The 21,037-nt window shown below is 46.6% G+C and overlaps 6 protein-coding genes across 6 annotated transcripts; 4 read left to right on the top strand and 2 right to left on the bottom strand.

Moving 5' to 3' along the window:
• Positions 1-524: 524 nt before the first annotated feature.
• On the top strand, positions 525-2,462 carry DFL_006906 (uncharacterized protein; the record flags this gene model as incomplete). The annotated part of the gene is made up of 2 exons (XM_067636403.1): positions 525-610; positions 740-2,462. 2 exons carry the CDS (start codon positions 525-527, stop codon positions 2,460-2,462), a joined length of 1,809 nt encoding a protein of 602 aa, XP_067488024.1.
• An 866-nt stretch (positions 2,463-3,328) lies between these two features.
• Positions 3,329-5,046, bottom strand: DFL_006905 (uncharacterized protein; the record flags this gene model as incomplete). Its single annotated transcript, XM_067636402.1, has 6 exons — positions 3,329-3,561; positions 3,626-3,961; positions 4,030-4,111; positions 4,195-4,270; positions 4,420-4,712; positions 5,026-5,046. The coding sequence occupies 6 exons, from the start codon at positions 5,044-5,046 to the stop codon at positions 3,329-3,331; spliced, it is 1,041 nt and encodes a 346-aa protein (XP_067488023.1).
• Positions 5,047-8,670: 3,624 nt separating this feature from the next.
• On the top strand, positions 8,671-12,982 carry DFL_006904 (uncharacterized protein; the record flags this gene model as incomplete). Its single annotated transcript, XM_067636401.1, has 2 exons — positions 8,671-10,798; positions 10,893-12,982. The coding sequence occupies 2 exons, from the start codon at positions 8,671-8,673 to the stop codon at positions 12,980-12,982; spliced, it is 4,218 nt and encodes a 1,405-aa protein (XP_067488022.1).
• Positions 12,983-14,201: 1,219 nt separating this feature from the next.
• Positions 14,202-14,908, top strand: DFL_006903 (uncharacterized protein; the record flags this gene model as incomplete). Its single annotated transcript, XM_067636400.1, has 3 exons — positions 14,202-14,346; positions 14,446-14,535; positions 14,607-14,908. The coding sequence occupies 3 exons, from the start codon at positions 14,202-14,204 to the stop codon at positions 14,906-14,908; spliced, it is 537 nt and encodes a 178-aa protein (XP_067488021.1).
• A 4,177-nt stretch (positions 14,909-19,085) lies between these two features.
• On the top strand, positions 19,086-20,057 carry DFL_006902 (uncharacterized protein; the record flags this gene model as incomplete). Its single annotated transcript, XM_067636399.1, has 1 exon — positions 19,086-20,057. The coding sequence occupies one exon, from the start codon at positions 19,086-19,088 to the stop codon at positions 20,055-20,057; it is 972 nt and encodes a 323-aa protein (XP_067488020.1).
• A 407-nt stretch (positions 20,058-20,464) lies between these two features.
• On the bottom strand, positions 20,465-20,981 carry DFL_006901 (uncharacterized protein; the record flags this gene model as incomplete). Its single annotated transcript, XM_067636398.1, has 3 exons — positions 20,465-20,587; positions 20,659-20,745; positions 20,829-20,981. The coding sequence occupies 3 exons, from the start codon at positions 20,979-20,981 to the stop codon at positions 20,465-20,467; spliced, it is 363 nt and encodes a 120-aa protein (XP_067488019.1).
• Positions 20,982-21,037: the final 56 nt, after the last annotated feature.

The raw sequence follows: 21,037 nt of genomic DNA, 5'->3' as shown, positions 1-21,037 counted from the left end.
AATGCCTGTTATGTCTCCGCCTAGAACCTTCACGGACAGGAGCAAAATCCTAACCAACAATAGAAAGAAAACGGCAGAACCCATGCTCCAGTCCGGGATCGCTGTTCTATGTACAATACAATAGAAAAATATGCCTCGATGACTCTCCGAGCGCTCGGTGGCCCGAAGATCTTTTGTTAAGATTTAATTAAATCGGGGGTGGCAAAAACGGATACAACAGCCCTTTCGCAGGCAGCTTGTGACGCCGGGACGCGCAGTTTCGAGTATCATTTGATCGATCGGTATGCAGGGCAGGACGGATTTTTTTTTTTTTTTTTTTTTTTTTTTTTTTTTTTTTCCCTGCATATGCATCCCCTGGTAGAATAGCAGGTGCCTGCTCTCGTAGCGAATGTTATATAGGCAGGCACCCGGAGAGTTTATTGTCGGGTCAATTCTGATTTGCAACTTGTGACCGGCCTGAATTCATAAAACTTCCCAAGACATTTGAGATAACAATCATCGAGAGAAACCCAATTGACAATATTATGGCCGCCCCGCTGCTTTCATCCCCGTCCTACGCTTCCGAATGCACTTCTTCGGAACACCTCCACGCAATCGTCGATATCGGCAGGTAAGGTTCGATATATTAATTAGTCCGAACTACGACTTCGGATATTTTACCCATCATGATATATACGGCCTCACCGAACAACAAAACATCCTGACTAACGGCTTGAAAATAAAATAAAAATTGAAATAGTAATGGTGTTCGTTTCTCAATTACCACTCTCCACCCTCTGACCGCTCGTATCCTACCGACCCTCTACACCGACCGAGCCTCCATCTCCCTCTACGACGCCCAATATCAATACTCCACCCTTTCCTCGGCTCACGTAAAATCCCCAATCCCCGGCTCCACCATAACGGCCATAACCACCACCCTCCTCCGCTTCCGCACAATCTGCACCGCCTACAAAGTCCCAGACTCCCAAATAAAACTAATAGCAACCGAAGCCACCCGTACCGCCCCGAATAGTCTTGAATTCCGTCAAGCGATCCAAGATGCCGTCGGCTGGCCTGTCTCCATGCTTCCGAAGTCCGAGGAAGGACGGATCGGTGGCTTGGGTATCGCCAGTAGTTTTGCAACGGTGGAGGGGCTAGTGATGGATCTCGGCGGCGGATCGACTCAATTAACATGGATGGTATCAAAACGTGGAGAATTGGAAAGTGCGAAGGAGGCTGTTTCTTTACCATTCGGAGCCGCAGCGTTGACGAAGAAGTTACAGACGGCTATTAATGCAACTGCCGTCGAAGCTACTGCGGCACATATTAGAGAGGAACTTACGAAGGCCGTGGAGTCTTTGGATATTCATCCGGAACTTTCGACAAAAGCGGAGAATGAAGGTGGGTATACGCTATACCTCTCCGGTGGAGGGTTCCGTGGATTTGGATATTTATTGTTGGCGGAACATGAGGTTCAGCCGTATCCCGTTCCTATCATTAATGGGTTTTCGGAGAAAAGGGAGCATTTTGTGGAATTGGCGGAGAGGATTGGGGTCGAGCTTTCTACGGAACAGCGGGAGGAATTGGAAGGGAAGTTTAGGATATCGGAAAGAAGAGCGTTACAGGTCCCCGCTGTTGCGTTCCTGATTAGGAATTTACTGAAGTGTTTACCGCAGATTAAGGACGTGGTGTTCTGCCAGGGTGGGGTTAGAGAGGGGTGTTTGTATGATACGTTGAGTAAGGAGGTTAGGAAGGCGAATCCGTTGGTGGTTTCTACCGAGGTTTACAGGAGTCACGGAGCTGGAAAGTTGGCGAGGGTTATAAACGATGCGCTACCGAAGAGTACGCCTGATGTGCTTTGGATGGAGATTGTACCTGCTCTGGCGAATTTATTGTATTTCCATCAGGGGATGCCGAAGGAAGGGAGGGCGGCTGCGGGGTTACATTTTACGACCACGGGGTTACTCGGTGGGGTTCATGGGTTGGCGCATAAAGAACGGGCTTTACTTGGGTTGGCGCTTTGTGCCAGATGGGGTGGGGAGGTTGCGGAGGGAGGGTTCAGGGAAAGACTCGAGAGGGTGGTTGGGGAGGAGATGGCGTGGTGGGCTAGATATGTTGGTGCTGTTGCGCAGGCTGTGGGGATGGTGTTTCCCGTTGGGATTAAGGAGGAAGAGAAAGGTGATGATACGGATGAGATTGAGCCATTAGGGAGGAGGGATAGCAGTGGGAGTGAAAGTGGGAGCAGTGGGAGGAGGAGACGCGCAAGTTTGATAGATGATAGGATTAGTTTCTTCGCGAGGGATACGGCTAGGAAAGGGAATTTAGATCTGGTGCTGAAGGTTAGAGTCGTCAAAGATGACCCTAATACGGCTGCTGTGATGGTTAAGAAGGCGGTCGGGGATATCGAGAAAGTTGGGAAGAAGAAGAACTGTAGGGGGTTCAGGAGGAAGGTTTCTGTTATTTGGGAGACGGCAGAATAACCATGGGAAGAACGTTACTTCTTTTTGTACGTATTTTATATCGGAATGTCTGGGTATTGGGTTCGGATGATTTTTACCATGGCGTTTAGCGTTATGATTAGGATAGCTGGATCGATGTATATTCGATATCATATCACGATCTTGAAGTATCGGTAGGAAAGGATAGCCGTCGATAGATATTTCGCATCATTACAATCTCGATTCAATTATCTCTCTATCTCTATTGCCTCGAAGCTGCCGAAATCTCCAACAAAAGGAAACAACTACCGGGCCAGACCGAATAAAAATACACCGTCCGGCTCGAATCCGGTTCCATCCTCTAAATATAGGAACGTCAGATATCTCAAAGGCCGTCTCAATATGCCACCTCTCTGCCCTGGCTGTAGCATCCGGGTGGATAAGTTTATTATATACTGAACGAAAAAGAAGAACCCGTAGAAAAAAGAATAACCTCGAGAGAAAGAAGATCCCAAACATCTAAAAGGTAATAGAAAACAAGAAGAAACAAAATATCCCCCATTTGGAATTTGTTACAAGTTGAAACAAAAAAAAAAAAAGCCAGCTAGCTGTCTTATAAAAGAAAGCTACCTTGGGAAGGAAGGTATCGAAGGAACTATTTTTTTGAGGGAAAAAGATATAATATAAAAGGGAACAGCAATATACAGACCTGAACAAGAACGAAAAGAACACCCCTGATGATATGATTACAATGCAATAAAAAAGGAATCCCGACAAAAAAAACCCAGATAAACGGCCGTCTCCTCAGTTAGTATATCAATCATGTGCGCAAAACTAGTTGCAGTTGAGGAGGTTTGTAGGTAGTGCAAAAAAAGGACGAAAAGAGAAGCAAAAGATAAGCTCAAGGCCTATATCGGCTCGTTATCCGGATCGAATGTGACGAGGAAGTCTTTGACGAGCTCGTAGCTGAACCAGGAGCTGGCCATCGATGGTGCGACTTTAAGGAGGTTAGGGACTACACCCTTGTACATCCCCCGTAGGCCCTCCTGCCTGATGATGGAAGTGATTGCGTGAAAAATGGAGTTGTACTTGAACCCAAGACCGGACATGGTATTCACTTGGAATCGGCGACGAAGGAGGTCTTGGCGATAGTTAGCTTAGAATTCACCCACAAGACTGAAGATCAGGGAGGGGCGGCTACATACCGAAAGGATAGGTGAAGGTCTGAGCAATCGCACCGCTGAGAGCACCACAAGCTAGCTTTCTGAGTGGACCTGGGTTCTTTTCTCCTTCAGGGGTCATCCACTCTCTGATTTGCTCGTAACATGCAAAGTTCAGGCCGACATATGGAGCTACACCAGCTAACGTAGGTATCATCCCACGATATAGCGCCAGCACACCACCTTCGTTCCTGTACATGTGAACCATCGTTTCCCACATGCCTGGGATTTTGATATGCTCGCCCGTTTTCCCGAGAGCTTCTAGCGATGCTGTGTGTATCGATAAACGTGTTCGACAGATGTCGAGGGGATATGTTGCGACTGTCGGAGTTACCCCATATTAGCATCGTAAGAAACAATCAATTATCGACGACGGCAGTCCGACATACCAACCGATGTGATACCCGCCAATCCACCAGCTGCTAATCTTCTTGGCGTATCAAGCTCCGTCCTGCCAGCCTCCATGAACATCTAAAAGTGAGAGCTTCCGTTAGACCGAACCCCGCCAATCAGAGCAACCAAAAAAAAAAAAAAAACATCTCGAGGTATCGTACTCCTTTATAGACAGTATATGACGAAAACTGCACCGCAGAATAAGGAACGATTCGAACGCAATTGGTTCCGTTTCCACTGTCAAACGATATATCGCATTAGCTTTTTTGCGATCTTGCTTTTCCCCACAAAAGCTCCCCACCCTCATCTCTTGGTAGATGCTCCCATAACGCGGGGTAAAAAAACAAAAACATAAGTATATCTTGGGGAAAGCGGATAAATCGTACCGTAGAAATCCTCTCCAACCTTCTTCACGCCACATCTTTGATAGTGAAGCTCCAATGCTTGTATACGAAGCTCCCCCTGTTCCCTGAACTTGGTAAAGGATTTTTAACCGCTCTAACGGGGAGACAACAGTTCTGGAAACGGCGCCGGCGACACCACCGGCAATGAACGCGGCGACGGTTTGACTGGCGACATATTTGCGAGCTCGAAGGACAAAATCCGGGTCTGCGGTGGCGCTTGTCGTCATTGAAGCGGTGAGGTTGGCCGAAGCCGTGATTGGGGTCTGGAGAGCGGTCTGATTTTGTTATGGAAATTGACGGAGGTTAGCAATTTTCCTTCCAAGAAAATTAATAATAAAAATTAAATAAAAATTAAACTTAGAAGTTACTAGGGAAAAAAAAAAAAAAAAAAAAAAAGGAAGCTAAATCTCGTTTGCCAGGGGAGGCCAACAATCCCGAACAAGAAAATTTTCGGGATTTGAAGGCCGGGTAGCTTGCCAGCTTGTACTGGACGGCGACAAGGATGGTCTGCCTTGTTTGCTCGAGTTTCGGGATCTTTTTTATTTGTTTCGGTCGGTTTGCAGAGGGGATGTGCGGCTTGAAACTTACGGGTTTGTCGTCTTTCGCCATTGTTACCGTTTCTTCTTTGGATATCGCCATTATGCAGCCGGGATGGGATGGGGGCGAGAGTCGACCAGACTAGACCAGACGCTCGTTTGTCGTTCCAGAATGATACGATCCAGATAGGTTTTGCGGGGACGATGAGAGATGGAGGATGTTGATAGGTTGAAATTCGAAGCTGCGAATTTAATCGAATGCCGGGGAAAGTGGATTCTGCTGTGTCGGATTTCGCTCGGGTGAGCTCTTCTCGACACGTTTTTTGGTAATTTAATCTTTGTCAAGAAAACCCCCAAGTTTTGTTTTGCTGCACGTTCGGGACAGCAGCAACCGGGTCTTCGTTCCTCCGCCCGTCTATCAAATGGAAGAGCCGTATACGAGTTTCTGTGGGTGAGCGATTTCGAGGTTCCTGTCGACAGGGGTGGCGATTAGATAGAGAATCGAATTATACGTATGTGTAGCGCGATATATGTCCCCGTCGACCTTTAAATCTTAGATCCAGAGGTGACTGATATTAGTAAAGATGACGAGGAAAGATGGAAAAGAATAGAAACGAAAAATTTATTTTCAGGGTTAGGAAGTTCAGGGACCTGAGGTTGTTTTTATATAATAATCTTAAGGTAGATCTGATTGGCCCGAGCTTTTGCTTTTGTCGCAGAGTCTCATCCTCCTCCTTTAGTCCATGATATTTATTTGATATTTCTTATTATTCGATGCTATTAGACTGGGGGGAAGTGTGACCCTTTTCCCGCTTTGTTTCCTTGGACGCTTGTTAGAACCCGAAAACGACAAGAATGGGGTCCTGAGCGATTCGTCCGTATGACCTTTTGGCGGCCCTAGGAATTTCCGCTAAGGTGCTAGATGCGACGACTTAAACTGGTAGATCATGCTCAGGTGGGTTCGGTCAGGATAGGAAATGATGTTAGAGAAAATATATCCAAGGAGACTGGCCGAATAAATCGAATTCGCATTCGGGGTATATTCCGTGCCTCATATGAGTAGTTGAAAGCGGGCGCTAGGGAGGCAAACTGAACGGACGGCGGTTGGATTTGGCCGTCAATATCTGGATGGAAAACGCGGCATTCGTATGCGAAATTCAATAACAACTTAGATAATAGGAATAAATAAATTGTTAAGAAAGAAACCGTGGTTCGATCCTGGGATAAATACTATTTGGTAATTACTTGTATACAAACCGACAAAAATTCCCGACAGCATCTTAGTATTCGTGGGGGAAGGGAATGGAGGGGCTGAGGCTGCAAACTCGAATACAAACAATAGAAAATATGATCCGACAGGTCGGCTTGGCCCATGGTACGGTCGATGGCAGATTTGGGAAGCTAAATCAGGAACAAGACGCAGCCCCGCAACGACAAGGGATGCCTTAGGACTGGTCTCAAGCCTTATTTTGGGCGGCCGGAACTGTGCATGATGTCAGCCTGCTTCTTGAAACACCACCCCCTTTCTCGGTCGCCCTAAAGTTAATAACCAGATCGCACTCTCCGTTAAGATATTCGTACTACCTATAGTTATGCATACATGTCGTAATATTAGTAGAGAAAAATGGCTCGATAACAGGCGGAAAATAGGGTAAAAGAGCGGGTGTGTGCGACCATGCCTAAGCATCTCTTTTTCCGCAATAACGACATTAGTAATGGCGATATTATATGGATGCATGCATGCGGCGGCCGGAGTTCGGAGGGTTTGTTTGGCGGGCAGGGCTCGGGAAGATCCATGCCATGCTCATCCCATCTCTCGGATCGCGCCGAAGTCAGGATTTCGGATTTGTTATAGGGCAGAGATCAGATCTAGTGCGGTTCGGATCGTCCTGTGCCCAGGCATTTCAATCTCGAGCCTGGATTCGACTGTGGATCTCAGGGCGAGAAATTCGACACGCCATACGAGGGCCTGGCAGGTCTGGCATCTGTGGCCACTGGAATCATGTCAGAGTAGTGAAATGGGAATGTTACCTAATTCGGCCTGGGCTGTTGGATTTTTGCTGCGCCAACACATATCTTGCGCAGCCCTGCATCGTCAATAGTTGTCCCCACTACACATCCAGCTTGGTTCACAGGTGTTTCGATTCTTCTTTCTTACGCTCTCCCTCTCTGGATACCTGACATGTGTTCTCGCTTACCTACACCCTCACCTTCAATACCGGCGTCTGTACGATTTACCTATCCTGGCACGCTTTATTACCTTCTCATGTTGCACGAACTTTTATATATACCATCGGCAGCATCAAACCGTTAATACAAACTAGCACATAGCCGGGCATGCCAGATTCTGGGCGGATATAGGTGCGTATTGGCATAGGAATTACCAGCTATGCTAGCCAAATTACCACTTTAGCGTTGATGTCTAGGAAATCGCATACACTGTCAAAGGCATATACTCAGTCTAAAATTTACCCATAGAGTGGAATATTTTGATAACTACCTAGGTAGGTATGTAGCTACTGATATCTCCCTGCTATCTTCATGGTCCGGTGTCGGAATACCTTGGCCTCGCACCTAGATGCCGGTTGGCTACAATTGTCGAAATTTCACCAGTTGTGGGCGCCAGTCATGTCCCACTAAATTTAATATTTCCCCTACGTTATACTATACTATTACGACCTCTGAAAGCCACTATACTAGGAGATAATGCGAAAGATTATAATCATAACAGCGTCTGTCTCAAACTCGCCATTAATATCAGAAAAATGAAGCCACCTGCGCATCGTTTCTATGGAATCCAAGTCATCCGCACTAAATGAGTTGGCGGAAACTAACGTCCCGACGGCTTCTCAAAAAGCTTGCATTGTATACAATTAATGTTAATCTCGAGGCTAAATTAATACCAACCTAAGAGACGGCTATGATTAGTCTGGATCTCGGGGACCTTTGTGTTGGGTTATAAACTTCCGAAGCTCATGAGATAAACACAGGAAACTCCGACGAGATACCGCCAATTCTAGCGCTACGCCGGTCATGGCCAACAACCTAAGGCGAAATATACTGAAATCGAACGGGTGCCGCCCAATTCAAGTTCGACAAGGACTACTAATCATAGCAATATGCTGGCACTACAGCATCATACATTAGGAACATTCTGTGCCAAATCACTTTCGACCGTTTTCCGACGGACACATTTTATATATTCGAATCGGCTAAACAGATCATGAAATCGGTAATACGCCTTGCTTGAGCGCTCATGTGTAGGGGTTTTCAGAGTTCGCAAGGTACTACGAAATTATATCAGGGACCAGGTCTCACCCAACTCGACCGTCAGCTTAGAATTGAGGTTTTCTTTCCCGAAATTTCCATGTAGGTGACTACATGCCTCAAAACGTAATAGTGACTGAATTGGAAGTTCTAGGCTGGATGCTGACAATAAACGTAACACAAACAACGGCGTTCGCAAATTCGCTTCAAAGGCGGCAGCCAAGGCCCTTGAAGGACACACAAACCGCCATGGATGAGGCCCGACTGCGGTGTTACGGCGCTGATTGAGTGTTGTCAGCAATGAAGTTTAGGGAAGGTTCGTTCTGAAGATTTTTGGTAGTAAGGCCTTTTTTTCACTTTTATTTGATATTGTTTTATTTTGAAATTCGGCCACGCCGTGTGCGCCATATTTTCACGATGGAGTTTAAATATGCCAACCGATGCCGCTATCGAGAAGAGAAGAAAAGAACATGTTGATATCATTCGATATTCTAGTCCGTGTCGCTCTTTACTCCAGATGAGAACCTACGCCTACCTGGCGCTACTCGCCAACTCCTCCTTCTGCTACGCCCTCCTTCATACCTCTTTCGGGCAATACCCAGACCCTTGCCCTGGAAAATGCAGCCGGCTTGGCCCCAACCCGTCCGAGTGGATGCAGGTCCACAGCCTGAACGACCTGCAGCGCTGCAGGGACCAAACTCTATTATTCGACCTTAATGTGCAGAATCTGGTTGATAACCCCCAAACCCAGCTCACAATCCGAACGTGCTCTCGGGATGGCAACAATCCAACCTCTCCATCCGTAAAAAGACCTCGAGATGATGTCTCTGGTGAAATTGCAGTTGACAATAACTGCGGCGCCACTGCAAAAGATGTCAAAGTACCGGCCCGGATAGGATCCCCTATTAGTCTCCCTCCGTCTATAGTCAGCCACGGAAACGTCTCTCGGGCCATCACCCAGATTGTTGAATATCTGAACAATGAAGCGTCATGCGGCGTAACTATTATGTTTGCAAAATCCGGAGATGCTGTCGTCGGTCTGTATTCGGGTGCCGGAATCCAGAAAGCTAGCGCTGCCGCCCTCGTCAAGAAGTTTCAAGACCATGCGCAGGACAATGTTGGAAGCCGAATGCTCCAAATCTGTAATAAAGAACAGACATCCGCGGAGACATTGGGGTTATTCATCGGGGAAATGTCAGAACTTGCGATTATCCAGAATGCTGTCAAGTCTTGGACGAACGGCGGATGTCTAGATGGGACATCGACTCAGAAGGACATCAGCATGACCCTTCTTGTATCTTCCGTTGCCAAGGATTCTAGCGTGCCCGTATCTCGAATTTTTCGAAAGAGAGCACCCTGTAGAGATATTCAAGTGGTTCCCGGTGACAGTTGTGGTTCTCTAGCCACCCGCTGCGGCATCTCAGGTTCCGATTTCACGAAATTCAATCCTGCCTCGGACCTCTGTGCGGCACTCAGGCCAAAACAATGGGTCTGCTGTTCTGCAGGTGAGCTGCCAGACCACCTCCCACAGCCAAATCCTAATGGATCTTGTTTTACACATACCGTCCAGCCAGGGGATGGATGCTGGGCCATCGCTGATTCCTTTGGAATCGATCAGTCGAAGATTGGCGAATATAACAGCAATACCTGGGGTTGGGCGGGCTGCGAACGCCTGCAGGTTGGCCAAGTTATCTGTCTAAGTCAAGGTGGTCCCCCATTCCCACCTCCAGTTGAGGGCGCTGTGTGCGGACCTCAGGTCCCTGGAACTCAAAGGCCAACGGACGGAACCCCCATAGCTGAGCTGAACCCGTGCCCTCTTAACGCATGCTGCGATGTATGGGGCTTCTGCGGTATCACACAGGAGTTCTGTACCCCGACGCCAGCGGACACGGGTGCTCCGGGCACGGCGCAGCCTGGAACCAACGGATGCATCTCAAACTGCGGTACCGATATTGTCAACAATGACGCCCCTCCAGCCCAGTTTATCAAAGTAGGGTATTTCGAAGCATGGAACAAAGAGCGTCCATGTCTGACCATGGATGTCACGCAAATCGACAAATCAAAGATCTCCCATATTCACTTTGCCTTTGCAACGGTAACCGCAGATTGGCGAGTTGATGTTTCCAGTGTGCAGGAACAATTCGACAAGTTTAAAGCTCTCACTGGTGTCGCCAAAATTCTTTCCTTCGGTGGCTGGGCTTTCTCAACAGAGCCAGCAACCTTCCAGCGTTTCCGTGATGCCACCCTGCCGGGGAATCGAGAAGTATTTGCCACAAATTGCGTGGATTTCCTCAACGAACATCGATTAGATGGTCTCGACTTTGATTGGGAGTACCCTGGAGCACCAGATATTCCAGGAGTCCCCCCAGGGACTGGGGATGAGGCGTGGAACTATTATGAGTTCCTTGTACTTGTTCGTAACAAGATGGTAGCTTCCGCATCACTTTCTATTGCAATACCTGCATCGTTTTGGTACCTGAAGCCATACCCTGTTAAGGAAATGGCGACAGTTTTGGACTACATGGTCTACATGACCTATGATTTCCACGGCCAGTGGGGTAAGTAGTTATATTTTCTTAGCCCTTGATGCTTTCACCTTGATCAAAAACACCCTGTACGGCTGTGCTAACATGTATTTTCCAATATCGATAGACATCGGCAATCAGTTTTCCATACCCGGATGCCCGGCTGGGAACTGCCTCCGATCCCACGTCAACAAAACCGAGACTCAGACTGCATTAGCTCTGATCACCAAGGCCGGGGTACCTTCGAATAAGGTCATAGTTGGCATCTCAAGCTACGGACGTGGTTTTCGAATGTCGAATCCCAACTGCCGTGGTCCAATGTGCACATTTACGGGAACTTCGGTCTCATCCAATACAAGGCCGGGCCGTTGCACTCGAACATCAGGATATATATCAAACGCTGAGATGGATGAAATTATTGCAAACCCTGGGAGCTTCGACATCGTGGACAGCTATCACGACCCAGAATCGGACTCGGACATTCTTGTGTACGGAGATGCAAATGCAGCAGACTGGGTGGCTTATATGAGCCAGACGACCAAAACCAACCGCGCACAGTGGTTTAGAAGCCTGAATTTTGGAGGCTCCGTCGACTGGGCCGTTGACCTTATGGAATTTATTGACGAAAACCACAACCCTAATTCATGTCGGGCAGAGGATCGAACATACAGCGAAGAGGTTATGCGGGTTCCTCAATATAACATGTTTAAACCGATTGTCCACGCGACTACACCGGAAAAGTCCAACGGTACTAGGCACTACATTACAATCGTGAACATGACCCCCCACCGGTTCGTCCTGGATACCGACAGAATCCATTCCTACCAAATGAAAGAGTTCAACTGGGGAGATATTCCACAGGGTCGTTCGCGCCAAAATGTTGCACATATTGAGTGGACCGTCTGGCCGTTCGGCAACATAGATGACAGTGCCGGTGAGGCATATTATACGATCGCAGGTACAAATAAACGGTTCGAATTTCGAGCAAGGCTTGATCATGCAGTTTTCGACCTCACAGGGATGGGTCTGGGAGAACGTCGATTCAATTATCCTGGTCGACAGGCGTCGTTATCGCTGGTTATATCCGGCAGTGACAGTTATGGCTTCACCACCAGCCTAGCCCACGGACCGGGGAACTGGATGCGGAACATGTATGACGTTATCAAAGACCGCAAGTTAAAGCACATCGTCATGCCAGGCACGCACGACGCAGGTATGACCAGATGGACTGGGCAGCTTTTCAATCTCGCCACGCCAGGAAACACACTGAACCAAGGCCTTGATATCTACTACCAGCTCCGGGCGGGTGCTCGATGGTTCGACCTACGGGTCGGAGATGTGTACAATCCACGTAACCCGGATAGATATAAGTTTTGGGTATTGCATCTTAGCGACGAGGAGGGTGGCTCGACGCTCGGCAATACGGGTGAGTCGTTCGATGAAGTTATCGAAGAGATTAACCGGTTCACCAGCGAGAATCCTGGCGAAATCATCTTCCTTCGCTTCCGGTATCTAATCGGTCGTGATGAATACGTAAATGATCAGGAATTACCTCCCGAACCGAAAACAACGGGACCGAGATACTGGGACCAACGGATCGTTGATCACTTCTTCTCCGAGCTCAAACGAATCAACAACCTTTGTCCTAATCTAGAAGTCGGGACCCAATTCTCCGAACAAAAAGCGTCTTACTTCATGGACCGGAATGGCCGCGCAGGTTGTGTGATACCCCTGCTCGCCGGCCACCTAAGACCGGAAGTTTCCCAGGAGGCGGTTGGTGACGGCATCTACCACAAGGATCGCATGGAAATTTGGGATAACTGGTCTGATGAAAACGATGTCGAGGTCATGGCCCGCGACCAGATAGCAGGTTGGCGTAGCATCAACAGGAGCGGTGATTTTAGCAATGACCAGTTTCTTATCAGTCAGTGGATTGTGGGCTCGTTATTGAATATCGAGACTAGGGCTCTCGAAGAAGCCAAACCTGCAATGTACTTTGCCGGTGTCAATGGCATGAGTCCCGAGAGATGGCCGAATGTGCTCTTGGTCGATTATATTGGTGTTTACGAGTACGGTAAGAACAGGTGGGACGAGGTCAGTGCCGAGTTGTATGCCCTCACAGTCGGACTCAATTTATATATGATCGGGGAGAACTGTGATATCAACAAAGAGAAATCACCGCTGCTTCGAGCAAGCACTCGCCGCAGCATAAGCTAGAGAACGCAAAGTGCAACTAGGAAGAAAAAATAACGCCAAATATTGGAAAGGATCGGGACCTCAACTTGGAATTATAAGAGACACGAGTATACGTAAGTACTGGCGCTTATAGCGCTGTTGTTTTATATGTATATATATTTGTTTATAGGCTTCTGAAGTAATTACCAGGTCATATCAGAAATGCACGAACTGCAATAATAATTATGAATTAAACTACTTGAAAAAAGAGAAATCAGTTACGAAATAGAACCTGCTTATCACCTAACAGGAACTTGGCCCTGGAGATACTGATTCTTCAACATTCAAGCTCATACATTTCTATACACTATAGTTAATATTCAACTTGATACAGGATCAGTGTTCCCTACGCAGCCTACTAGGGTCAAGAAGCAGTTTTGGCAAATTTTGATAAACCACGTAAGAGCGATTGCTGGAGGTCTGAATACGAGGCAAACAATCACCTATGCTCGGAAAACCACGCACATCGAATCGAAGACGTAAGGTTGTTCTGAAATTCAAAACCTATGCCCATTATAACGTTGTGGGGTCCGAGATGTACATTATCCGCGCCTACAATTCCGGAGCTACCTCGTTTTAAAGATATTTTCAAATTGTTCGAAAATGCATGACTCGCTACCATTAATTAAACGTAACTCGTATGTGTTTTTATGTAACCATTTGATAACGGGGATAAAAAGTTTCTGGCACAACGTAAAAATGTGCCTAACGTACTTGAAGGTATTTTCAAATTTAAGACATAGCGAAAAGGACGGAGAAGGAACAGATGGGTTTTGAGGCCACATTCTTGGCCACGGGGGGAGCATTTGATCTCTCGGACGGGCTACAGAATAACCAAAGAAAATGCGGATTGCATAGGGAATGATGTAATCAAAAATACCACACGGCTCGTTTGTTGCCAGTCGGCTGTAACCGGCGATAAGACGGAATGTGTTGCTAATGTGTTGCAGTAATCGCCGACCTCGGCAGCAAACAAAGATCGGCCCGTTTTGAAGGAGCGTCCAGGCCTCAGAATTTTGTTCGCCATTGACGTACCTCAAGCAAGTTTATTAAGCAACCCCCAAAATTAACTACCCCAAAAGCCGAAGGCAAATTTAATCTACCATCGTCACCCATCATCAATAACCGCCGAAGACTCAAATACTCACCGCTTCTTCATCGATACGCTACGAATCTATTCCAAGCCCATATATCATCCATAATGCTCTCAAGAACACTCCAGACAACAACAAGAGCCCTCTCGCGAGGTGCCCTCCGACCGAATCTCATCGCCGCTACCCCTCGCCCACATATTACCCCTCTACCGGCTGTCAGAATCGTTTCGAAGAGAGAATACCATGAAAAAGATATGTCTCCCAGGACTGCTCCACTGCTGTCGCTGCTCAGATGTGCATATCCGAGCCGTGAAAAATTGGGTCGAAGTGAAAGCTAACAGCGATATTTACTGCTAGATCATTATTCCCGGCCGCGAAATGTTGGCTCAATGAACAAAGCCGATCTTGATGTCGGTACCGGCCTCGTCGGTGCTCCAGCTTGTATGTCATCGGGCTGATGCCCATCGCTACCCCTCCGTTGATGTCCGGCGGCTAACCATATCTCCCACTAGGCGGCGACGTTATGAAGCTCCAAATCCGTGTCGACGAAGTCACCGGCAAGATCAGCGACGTTAAGTTCAAGACCTTCGGTTGCGGTTCCGCCATCGCGTCCTCGTCATATCTCACCGAACTCGTCCGTGGCATGTCGCTCGAAGATGCCGGAAGAATCAAGAACACCGAGATCGCGAAGGAACTATGTCTGCCGCCCGTCAAATTGCACTGCAGCATGCTTGCTGAGGACGCTATCAAGTCCGCGATTAAGGACTATAAGTCGAAACGAGTCGGAAAGCCAACATTAGGTGTGACGGCGTAGATGACGTAGTATCGCGATCGGCTGCTGGGAGAAAAGCATTGTTAGGTACACAAATTGAGACACCCATCTGAGTATTCACTAAATTGGATGGATAAAACTCAACGGGTCTGTTTAGCTCATTTTTTCCGTTCTTCGGGTTCTTATCTGATTGATTGACTTCGCCATGGCGTATTTCTGGCCATGGGTTTTTAAAATGAAGAGAAAGGATGGATCAGGAAGTACACTTTTTTTTTGTACATTTTTTTGTACATTTTTTTTTTCTTTTTTTTTTTTTTTCCCTGTGTATATGACCGTTATTACTCCGCTACGGTCGTTACTTGTTTTCTTTCTCTTGTAGTTAAATCTTTTAGTTAGCGTGTTTAGTGATCAATCACTTTCTTAATACTCTCTTCATGTGTAGTCAGCTCATAGACGTGATAGTGGCGTGATACTTTCCCCACGCCCAGATATCGACGCAAGGCCCAACACCACCTCGATTAGCGGTCGAATATTCGGAATGCTTATCGGTGTTAGATCCGCTAACGAGATCTCTAATAGGGTCGATAAGATGGATCTGATAACCGGTATCAGTCTCTCTCGGAGTTTATTTATATTTCACATCGGTATCATCTGCTGTGAACATGCATGTTGGAATCCTAACAAGATTTATGAGTGAGCTGAACGATGTCATGATTTAAATGTATGGGCGAGGTTGGAGTCGCACAATACCTGATATATACCACAAAATAACATTGCGGGGAGACTGCAGACTTTTCGAACAATTGTAAAGGTTTACAAATACCGACCATAAGGTGTACGAAAAAATAGACATTGGCCTGATTTAAAATGATACCGACCGTCATGTATGCATAGTACTTCTGAATACGCATATGAAAAGATATCGTTATATCCCGCCTGGTCCCATTTCGCCTTAAAACTAAGCCACATCTCGTAGATCGTCACGGATTCTTGATAGCTTCGAGGTTTCTAGACCTAGACGCAAGGGACAGAATATATTTTGTGGCTGTATACATATACATGCAGCAATAGTTACCAACGGTATCTATACTGGGAATTAAATGCAATCAATTTCACCTTGCGAATTTGTGCTTTACTCTCGAGGCTAGTTTAAAACTTGAACGTAGTATACGAGTAATATATATCTCTGTATAGAAAAAATTGGAAAATGGCCCTCGTCAGGTAGTTTAACAGTTGGGACGCCTTCAATGTATGGATTAAGAGGTACAGACTTAATTTTTCATTAAAATGTAGGGACCAAGGATAATTCTACAATTCGATTGGGGCACACGTTGATCCTTCGTCTTTAGCTTTTTTGTAATGTGTTTCTCGAATCCACACGTTCTCATGAGGGTGATCGGGTGTACTAATAGGTTCATAAATTGTGGAAATTTGTATCTATTCGATTATATACCCGAACCCCCCTTGATAATTAGGTTTAATAGATGGTAGCTCTGATCATTAAGCTTAAGTTCTAGCAATTAACCTGGCCCCAGACAATAGCTGCATTTAAGGGCGTTTAATTTGCATCCGTAACCCTTGAGATCTCTGGGTATTTGATCTAGGGCTTCTAGTCATATATTTAGCTCTAGAATCCCACGATTCGGTTTATCTCACAGGATATACTTTTACATATTGACACATCTAACATGTGCAGGTAATTATATTTCCAAGATATATTACTCTTTTTTGCCTGACATAGTAACCAATATAGGCCTTTTAGCTTAAGAGGTAGGGCGCAACCGCTCTTGGGGAAGGTGCAGTCCCTGAAAGCTCTTCGGAGTTGAGCAAACCATATCTTTCTCAAGAGTGACTTGAGATGACTGTTCGGCTCATTCAACGGCCATTTCTTTGACTTTTATTTTTATTTTTTTGTATTTATGAGGGCCTAGAGGTGATAAGTAGGAGGTATCAATCAATCCTGAAGATCCCGGGGGGGGTAGTTGACAAAGTATAACGGGCAACTGAGATCGGAGACGTCCAGAGGCAATCAAATCCCCTTTCAAAAATTTACAAGGTACCTGTTCGAATCAGATACCTGCGGCTACCTTTTAACTCTTTAATCCTTTGTTTCTTGTCTTTTATTCAACTTATCAACAGGTTCTTACATAAACGAGCTGCAGGCTGCCAACGTGCAACTTTGGTCTTTGAATCCCGCATGGTTGCATGTTTGTCCGAAGGGCTCTAAAATTATCTCTCCAGCCCTAGAGAATATTAGGTATGTGCTAATGCAGTTACTCCGGGTGGAGTCCCTCCGCTTCATCGTAAACTCTCGCTGATGCTAACATGTTTATCAACCGCTGACCTAAGCTCTAAGTGTGAGAAAGGGGCTAGTCTCAGACAGCCGTGTGTTGGTTCGAGAGCCTAGAATACCTAGACAGTGCTTATTTTGTCGATATAACTGTGGCTGAGAAGGGTAATCTACACTGACGGAGGGACTATATTTTAGATGCATGCGTATATGCGCTATAGCTATGCGTAATATTATGCACATATCATACGACGATAAAGCCAGGTAACGCATCTGAAAGGACATGAAAATCGAAGATAACGGATTTCTCGATCCTATGGACTCCGAAAAGGCATGACGAAAGGAAATTCCCATTCCTTTGTTGTCTCTGTCGTGTTGTTGTGTCATTTTGGTTTTAGGAAAACGAAGACGGAGAATACCGACAGATAACAGGGGCAAAGGTTACATATGACATCGGAGGTCGACCGAATAGCTAAATTAGCTGAGCATATCCCTTCCGAAATTCAATTTACGTCCGACAAAATGGCCTTGGACTCAAGGACTAGGACAGGTGACGATGCTATACGCTTAAGGTTCTATAGTACAAAACAGGTATCATAGAGGTTGGCGTTACATCCGCGCTTGATGGGGAAAATTGAAGAGTTCTCTGTACGACCTGTTTTTTCTCTCTTTTTCGCATCTCCTAATGCGCATGAAGAAGGGTCTTCACGGATGCTGACTGAAAAAGTCAGTTACATACCAACCGGTATTCGGTTTTCTTCGACTTTTCGCGCACCTTGCTTCGACCTCAAGGAAAGATCTGGGGGCGAGGGTGAGTTCGCGCTCGCCGGCTGTGGAACCTGCTGTTATCCAAGTCTCGGTAGGGCTAGACCTGTGTTAAGCTTCTTTTGAGTGCATATGCGGGGTCGCCTTGTGCCTGGGTCTTTGAGGGCCACCCATTAATCGCCTATGCTGCACGTATTCTAGTCCATACCAGGTCCGACTGCCAGCTTGTCTAGCTATAAGGCTGATCGTAACACGGTGGTGACGGGCTGAAAGCCACTCAATCTTATATGCAGTATATGCAGTTTATATTCAAAAGGAAAAAAAGGCATGTTAGCTAAGCGGAACCTGTTGAGGAGTTCTGTATTGAATTCATCCGTTTGTCAGGGCTGACTTGACTTTCGATCGAATGGGATTTCGATTTGCAAGATTTCATTTTATGCTTCTGACCCTGCTTAACGTTGCAGTTTTCAACCCGAAGATATTCGATGTTCTAACTAAAGGAACAGCAAGGTCATATGCTATGACACAGGAACATCCGTAATTACGTAGCCACCCAAGATATCCCCAAGAAGCCCAAGAACGATCATGCATAAGAGGTTCGAAGATCCCTAGAAAAAATAGCACATGCCCAATCAGCTGTAGGAATGAACGAAGGTCCGCTTCCGTCCAGATGTTGCATTCAGCCGCTCACAACGCTAGAATAGCTGGCAAGGAAAACGGCTGGGCCCTTTTTTTCCTTTTGGTCTTTTTACGGAAGTTCCATACCTTTTTTACCAAATCAGTTAGTGTCTGCTGGTAGTCACACTGGATCTTAACGTTGAGCCATGGGTGCAGGGTGGAGTCTATTATTAGCGGACGAGGTGAAGAACCCGCCCATTCCAAACCAGCAAAGCGTAACATCATGGCCTGGTCTGCTTGTCCAAGGTTTTCTTTTTCGCCTTCGAAGAGATTTAGTATAAGTTGAAACCATGTCGCCATCATGAGATGGATCTTGTTCTTATTCTTCAATATCAATATCAACAATCGTTACAATTTCGAAAGAAATACAAACTGGATAGCATTCGTTAATTCCAGCTGCTTTCCATCGTTCTCAACTTTTCATTTCAGACGACAATACAACATTTTTAATAATTAGAACTTTTTAATATATAAAATCGAATTAATATGCGTTCCTCCATCTTCGTTCTCGCGACAGCCCTCGCCTACGTCTCTGCTCAGGGAGCTAGTGGTGCTCCTGAGCCAACTGTTACCGCTGCTCCTGGAACTCTTCCACTCGGTGCCCAATGCGCTACCTCAGAACAATGTGCCGGTGGTGCTCAATGCTGGGCTAGCAATGCCATGTTGATCCGAGCCTGCGGTAATTTCAATGCCGAGTGCCAATCTGATTCTCAGTGCGCCTTCAACTCTTGCAACAATGGCCTTTGCAATGGACTCCTTTCGTCTAGCACGACTGTTGCCCCAACTGACGCCCCTGGTCCAAGCGCCCCCGAGCCAACTGTTACCGCTGCCCCTGGAACTCTCCCACTCGGTGCCGAATGCGCTACCTCAGAACAATGTGCTGGAGGCGCTGAATGTTGGGCTAGCAATGTCATGCTCATTCGACGATGCGGCAACTTCAACGCTGGATGCACGTCTGATTCTCAGTGCGCCTTCAACTCTTGCAACAATGGCCTTTGCAATGGATTCCTTTCGTCTAGCGCGACTGTCGCCCCAACTGACGCCCCTGGTCCAAGCGGTGCCCCCGAGCCAACTGTTACCGCCGCTCCTGGAACTCTCCCACTCGGTGCCCAATGCGCTACCTCAGAACAGTGTGCCGGTGGTGCTCAATGCTGGGCTAGCAATGCCATGTTGATCCGAGCCTGCGGTAATTTCAATGCTGAGTGCGAGTCCGACGCCCAGTGCGCCTTCAATACCTGCAACAACGGTCTCTGCAATGGTTTGAAGCCATCTGGTTCCCCAACCTACGGTGGGAATGGAACTTCTACCGTCCCACCCACTCTCATCCCAACCTATGGTGGAAACGGAACTGCCACTGTTCAGCCCACCGTCCGTCCAACTTACACTGGTGCCGCCAACAAGAAGAACGTCGGTGTTGCCGGATTGATCGGTGCTATTGCTGTTGCTTTCGCTTTGTAAGGAGATAATGAGGGGTTGAAAGGTTTTTTTGGTATTAGAAGTAGATAATGATGCCTAATAATAATGAATATTTCCTTTTCGACGTCCCCTTTATTCTTCTTCGTTCAGCATTTTCTGGGTGGTTCGCATACATACATACATAGCACTAGCAGGTAGTCGTTTAGTTTTATATACTTGGTCTAAAAAATAATGAAACGGTGTTTGATGGGTATCTAGATATCGTCAGTAAAACAGGTTAGTCTCGTAATTAAACCTAAATACCTACTGTCGGCAGCATGAAGATGAAGATTTTGTAGGTGTTGTTTAAGATGATGGTGCAATATAATTCATTGCTGGAGAGAACCGGTGACGCCATGTTATGAACATTTGGAAAAGATATCGTAACTAGGATAGTGTACGTTCGCTTTTTATGAAGCATCTGTGAATAAACTATTACCGATCGACGACGGCTGTCCTTCGTAGATCTTCTTGGCCTCCTCGATGGCCAGGAGGGCGGCCTTCTTTTCGTCGGTGTCCTCCTCGACCAACTCCTATAAGTGTAGTAATTAGCATCATGCTCTATAAAGTCTTGTAGTAAGAAAATATAGAGCTGAAATCCTACCAGCTGCAACTCCAGCGCCTCAACCGCCTGTTCCAATTTCTGCTGGACTGCTGGGATCATCTGCTCTGTATCGACAACAACTTTTTTCTAGTAGACGCGAATATAAAATTAGAATAATTAATATTCCCCAAGTACTTCGATGGCACCCCAAGAACATAATTCTAACGTACTTGTTGCTTGATTTCATATTCATCCTCGTCGTTGTCCTCCATCCTCTGGAGCCTGGCCTTCTGTGACGCGAGTTCCTTGTGGTAGCTCTGCTCCTCCTTGATCAAGCGGGTAACGCTCGAGGTCTTGATCTTGAGTGGGGACGGGGGTGGCATTTTGATGCTTTCTTTGAGGGGCTATCTAACGTATTGTATTCACGAATACTGATCTG

This window comes from Arthrobotrys flagrans (assembly GCF_004000055.1).
Source record: "Arthrobotrys flagrans strain CBS H-5679 chromosome Unknown unitig_8, whole genome shotgun sequence".
NCBI classification, from domain to species: Eukaryota; Fungi; Ascomycota; class Orbiliomycetes; order Orbiliales; family Orbiliaceae; genus Arthrobotrys; species Arthrobotrys flagrans.
Note: the sequence above shows the minus strand (reverse complement) of the source record. Positions and strands in the feature narration are given on the sequence as shown.